Source organism: Xiphophorus maculatus, chromosome 17 (genome assembly GCF_002775205.1).
Source record: "Xiphophorus maculatus strain JP 163 A chromosome 17, X_maculatus-5.0-male, whole genome shotgun sequence".
In the NCBI taxonomy this organism is placed as follows: domain Eukaryota; kingdom Metazoa; phylum Chordata; class Actinopteri; order Cyprinodontiformes; family Poeciliidae; genus Xiphophorus; species Xiphophorus maculatus.
Window position 1 is genome coordinate 4160134 of NC_036459.1, and position 6000 is coordinate 4166133.

The window sequence follows — 6000 nt, forward strand, 5'->3', positions numbered from 1 at the left end:
GAACAAAGGATTTACATATCTAAATGGGAAAGTTAATGTCCTGAACGAATGCATGCCTTGGATATATTTCAGCATCCAAATCTGTTGGGAGATATTTTATTTTACAACACATTTAGTAAAAGATGGAAAAGTTAATGAAAGGTATAAGAATAAAAACACACAATACAAATGTGGCAGATGGTGAATGGGCCTGCCAGGGACTCTGGAGGGTAGCATGCAAGGAAAAATTGCATGTACTAATTACTGAAAAACATATCAGAGTAATATTTAGGTTAACCGTGTCACTAGATTGGTCTATGGTTATCAAGCAGATGTTGTATGGAAAATGTATGCCACTAAACTCAAAGGTAATGAATGGTTTCCCTTTCAAACCTGTCTTTGAATATTGTTTTCTATCCGCATAAAAAAGCAGCAGCCAAGGTTAGTTAAATTAATTTGTTAAGATTTGTGTATTAATCTAAGTATTCTGACAGCTAGAATGTAATGCAAAAAGCTTGATTAATTTCTTTACACAACCTCCAATATTCATCTGTGTAGATGTACTGTAAATGTTCTTAATCCTTAACACGTAACTATCACTGGCTTCCACTCAGCAAAAGGTGTGTGAAATTCCCAAACTACAGGGAATGTTTCCCAGATGGCATATGAAGCACTTTGGAAATATCTACTGACTGACATCTGTTTTGTTCAGAAATGGGTCAGTTAGCTTTAACTGTGTGAACATGTGGGTTATCTTACCTTCTGCAAAAGTTTAGCTCCAGAGTATCTATTCGACAAAGCAGCAATCTCTTTTCCGAAGGACACGGCCCACTGCTGCACACTGAACACAGAAAAAAGCAAAAAACATTCACTGCTTTAAAGTTGTTATTATTATCTGAACTGCTCCAAAGTCAAACCAAAAAACAGCAAATGTCTAATGTCAAAAGTCTATAGAATCAGTCAGTAGATTTGCATTTGTGCCATATCTCTAGTTCGAATTGATTGATTAAACCCAAATCTTGGAATATTGTTGTACAATGTAACCCCACTAAAGGAGAAGAAAAAAAACATGTATAATTTTTATTTCACTGCAAAATGACAAACTAATATTCAAATAAAACACATAGACATTTGCAGTTTTAAAAATGACAAAATGTAAAAAAAAAAAAAAAAAAAAAGCTTAGATGCTACTAACATTGCAGCAAGGTGAGATTAAATGAGATTACTGAAGGTGACAGTGGAAGAGGACAGACATGGCTGCCAGGCCAAAGGGTTATTCTGTGCTCAATAACATGCAGTAATTCTACAAATCCTCTATGTGAATGCAACTGAGATAAGGTCATAGCGTAGACAGGATGTGACAGATGGCTCAACCAATGGGGAGTCAGCCAGCTCACTGGGACACAGACAGCTTGCTCCCCTCAGTACTGAACACTCTCAGTATTTGCTGACTTGTTGACAGATTCATTACAAACTGTTATAGGGAAGTAAAAAAAGTAAAAAAAAAACATCTTTACTTTCTGAGATTTTAAAAATTGCGAGGAAGAATCTTTCTTTGTCACTCGATGCAGAAAGAGTGAGAGACAAAGAAAGGCACAACATTGATGACATGACTGCGTTGTGTTATTCTTTAAATCAGAGTTTATGGTGTGTAATAAGACTATTTCATTAATATTTGGTCCAATTTAAAACCTGACCAAAACCCAAGGATGTGGTAAGCTGAAAATAAAGTTCATCATCTAAATAGATACTAGAACAGGAAATAAATTTGTGAACTGAAATGTTTTGCCAAACTAATTTTTCATGTTTTTATACTTACTCAGATTTGGAAAGTGATCAAATCAAATTCCATACTTCTCCAAGTACAACTTTAACACATTAAAGGTTGTTGAATGTTTAATATTTCTTTTCAATATGACTTTTGTCATCCTGTCTATCAAAAAAAAAATTGGAAGGACTTGTACACATGATAGAGGCAATGCCCATTTTTCTTTGTACAAAAACATCCTAACAGTACTTTTCATAAAAACACATAAGGCCTTAATTGAATTTAAGGTACAGCAGGATGATGCTGCAAATCACTTTGAAGAAAATGTGTCTGAAAGCAGGTCAGATTTTGAGAGAAAAGAAAATACTTAATAAATGCAAAATTCTGTCTACTGCAAAAGTGTGATAAAAGTGAAAAAATAAATAAAAGAAAACTTGGATGGGTATTGAAAATAAGGAACAAAATGAAGGAGAGGAAATAAATGAACAAGAACAGGAGTAAATGTGAACAGAGTAGATTGGAAAGAGAATATTTTTCCTGGATAAGGATTAAAACGTATAATTTTTTTCCTAATGGTAGCAGTATAGTGAGCGACTAGAGAGCTGACCCCTTCTGACGTGAAATGTAAGTTGTTTTGTCTACTTCCAGTGAAGCAACAGCCTCGCTGCCAAATCTGCAGACGGCATAATGAATTTTGTGTCAAGTGACCCGAGGTGACCGGAAAAAACTTCTGCTTTAATTCTTAGTCACTCTGACCCAATGACACAATTGTCCTGCAGTCATAAAACATCAGCAGCCACATCAGATGGTTTCTCAATTATAAACAAATGATTTAAAAAGAGAGGCAATTACTTCTTTCAGAGATACTTCGGTTTAAACATTGTTTTTCTTTTGCTAAATGAAATCATCATTTGAAAACTGAATTTTGTATTTACTCATAACAAAAGAAAACAGAGAAATCTGTAAGGAGGTAAATACTTTATCACAACAGTAAAGGATAAAACTAGGTAACAGGATCAGATGTTTTACTAAATTTGGCAACATGTAGTTTACATTTGTAGAAATACATAAAATTATAATAACTGAAGTTTTGTTATGGTCAGAAAATAAAAACAGATTATCATTCTCAGTCTGTGGCAGCTGAAAGATTGTGAGATAATTTGGCAGTTCTTTGTATCCCACAGGTTAACAGATGGCCCATACAGTATGCTTAAGCCAAATTGGAAAAAACAATATTGAGTCATCCATAATGGCAATGGCTTTAAGAACAACCATGCTGCTGGTGGATTTAAAAGCGTACACATGGAAACTACCTGATCAAATTGTCTTTTGACATTAAGCCGGAAACTTTATCATTGCATGGCAGATCAATGTGTTTCACTTTGAGAAGAAACAATAGCCACTGACAGATTCATTTTAAAAACAAGTATTTATGTGAACTTTTATATATTAAGCTGATTTGAGAGGGGTTTAGAAAATCAAGACCGTCATTGTTTCCTCCGTGGTTTATAGGTCTGCCAGAGTTGTACTTATTGCAGCTGTACTCACGTTTCTGGTGGGATCTTCATCTGGCCGTCAACCATCAGGCACAGTGAGCCAGAGAGGATAATCCACATCAGCATCATCAGCCTCCTTCTGCGTGGCCCACTTCTGCCCAATTTAATGGCATTCCCAGCGTTTCCCAAGCTACAACAGCGCATCCATGCAGCTGTTGCAATCTGCATCGTTCCACCTATTGCTGCAGACTGGCCCAAACAGAACATAAATCATGGGGTTAGTGTTAAAAGAATTTAAAAAAGGAATTGTTGTCATTTGGACTGCGTCCACATTAGGAGATAAAAACTGGTTTGCAACATATAAGTAGTATCCACCGCTTGCTGTCAGTCTCGCTGTTTTGTAGATCACACTTATTGTGTCAAGTGTTTCCCTGTTTACCAGATTTGAACGAAGGCACCATTTGAATCAGGATCAGGAAATGGAACCACTGAATGCATCCTGTTTCCAAAAGGCTGAATTCTCTCATCCACATTTAGGTCTGTTGACGCCTGGTATTGACACACTTATTTTAATCAAGTCTGTTAGAGAAGGAATGCATTTAAAAGTTGCAGTTTGAGGGTTGAATTTGGGAACTTGTGATTTATGCTCATATGTAACAACATTTACCTACTGACTGATGGACTTTTTTTATTGAGGAGCATTAAGTGTAAAAAGCACTGCCTTGTTAACTTACACACTTATTTGCCAAGTCTTGTCAAATTTAAAAGTAAGTGATATTATTATTCTTGTCATGTATATTTAAATAACATAATAATTTGATCATTTAGCTTTACTTTAGTGTTCGGGTTTCCCCTTGGAAAAGAAAAGAAGATCTGATTCGTAAGCTTTGCTTGCTAGACAAAGAAATAAAATGAAAATTAAAAAAAATCTCTTGTAATCGAAAACAAAGTCACATGTAAAATATAACATCTACTAATTAAATTAAAGAGCAGAGAAACAGTAATCTTACAATTTTTCCAGTTTGTCTTATGTAGACAAGACAACTCAACTTGCCTATTGTCACTTGGGAACAAAATACCAAGATACTTGAATTCTATTACTAAAAGCAAAGATTTTTTTTTCTGTTTAAGAACCGTGCAGAATCTCATGCACACTGAATCAAACTTGAATATGTACGACTCCAGAGTAACCGAACCACATCATCTGCAAAAAGTAAAGTGGAGACCCTGAGGTTACCAAGCCAGAGTCAGCCTTAAATATACCCTGACATTACATAAGTAGTAAGCACCCAACATGGTCAGTAACAAGGGACCTAACAGAGTTCAATCATCAAAGGGAGCAAAATAATTTTTTTACTGAGAACGTAGAAACAGCTCTTATATTCAATATAATGGACTGGAAAGCCGGATAAAAGCAGCTGAAATAAGCTTACTTCATAGGGTGGCAGGGCTCAGTCTGATGTATAGGTTGAGAGGCTCTGCATCAACAGACTAACAGAAGTTTGTTGAAGTGAACTGTTCATCTAATCAGGATCTCTTTGGAGGTTTTCGGGTGAAGTCCCAGTGTGATGAAACCCTGACTAAGGTGGTGGGTCAACATGTTCTCTGTGGTTTGGGATGGCCTGGCCTCCCCCTGTATGACCTGTAGAGCACTTCCAGGGGATGTCTAGGTTTCCCTCCTGAACTCGTTGCCCCAGCAACTCGATCTTGGATAGGCAGAAACTAAAAGATGAATGACTGCCCTTAAAAGCATCTATGCATCTGCAAAAATGTCTTGAACGACATGACTGTTGTGTGGTCTTCTCCAGATCTACGGTGATACGTTAAGCTCTTTTACTAAACGCAAAGTTCTTCCTGGTGGTAGTTTTAAGAACTCAAAAGTAGTCCATAATAACATGCAGATAAGCAGTGTTGTGTAAAAACAAGTAATACTGAAATGTAATGTTGTAGTAGCAGAGGATAGTACTCACTGTATTTTAAAGGTTTTAAGAGGCATGCTGATTAGAAGAGAAAGTTACTAGATGTTGAACAAAAAAAAGTCTGAATGACTGGTTTGATGTCAGCTGAGCTGGGTATCCAAACACATGAAAGAATAGGCAATGTTTGTATCCCCAATGTCAGACGTCACTTCTGTGCACAAGGGGTCCCATTTAAGTCCTGTCATTCTTCAACACCTCACTTTCCAGGGCGTTTGATCTGATTTCTATTACTTCTATCCTCCACTTCTCTCTTCCATCCTTCTCCTCTCTTGAATCCAGGGGGTGGGGGGACTGAAAAGAAAGAAAATGCTAGATACAAATTCAGTCCAGTTCAGTCATATTTTTTAAAAAGGAAAGGGAGCATTTACATTTTCGGAGAATAATGTGAGAATTTTCCACCGCTCTTCCAGACAGCTTCACATGGTCCCGGTTGAAAAACAAAACTGCCCAAAACAAAGGAATTAACATGCAGAGAGCCGATAGATAGACTGATAAATGGATTGTAGGGACATCCTGTCTCTCCAGAGTATCTTTTCCTTCTCTCTTCCAGCACCACTTTATACCATAATCCAGCCAGGATTAAACCCCTCCTCCCGCCATCCCTCTCACAGTCCACACACACTGACACAATATCGCTCCATTTTCTCTTCCAGCCGTGCTTTGTTCCCTGCTTTTCTTTCTGGTTGTCTTTTGCCCTGTTTTCTCCAAATCTTTCTCACCCACTTTTACATTCTTCTCAGAAACAACGCTCACTATGTTAACTCGACTTTTCTTTTCT

General features: G+C 36.9%; 1 protein-coding gene across 3 annotated transcripts in view; it reads right to left on the reverse strand.

The window, feature by feature from the left end:
* cacna2d4 (calcium voltage-gated channel auxiliary subunit alpha2delta 4) overlaps positions 1-5776 on the reverse strand; it is a 79845-nt gene extending 74069 nt beyond the window's left edge. The window contains exons 1-4 of one of the 3 annotated variants that reach the window (XM_023350113.1): positions 5591-5776; positions 5214-5513; positions 3296-3492; positions 739-820 (exon numbers count right to left, since the gene is read on the reverse strand). In XM_023350113.1, coding sequence (XP_023205881.1) covers positions 739-820; positions 3296-3471 — 258 coding nt within the window. In that variant the 5' untranslated portion in view covers positions 3472-3492; positions 5214-5513; positions 5591-5776. Of the gene's footprint in view, positions 1-738; positions 821-3295; positions 3493-4676; positions 4801-5213 lie in introns of those variants that run through there. The other 2 variants (XM_023350114.1, XM_023350115.1) reach the window with 2 other exon arrangements.
* Between the last annotated feature and the right edge of the window lie 224 nt (positions 5777-6000).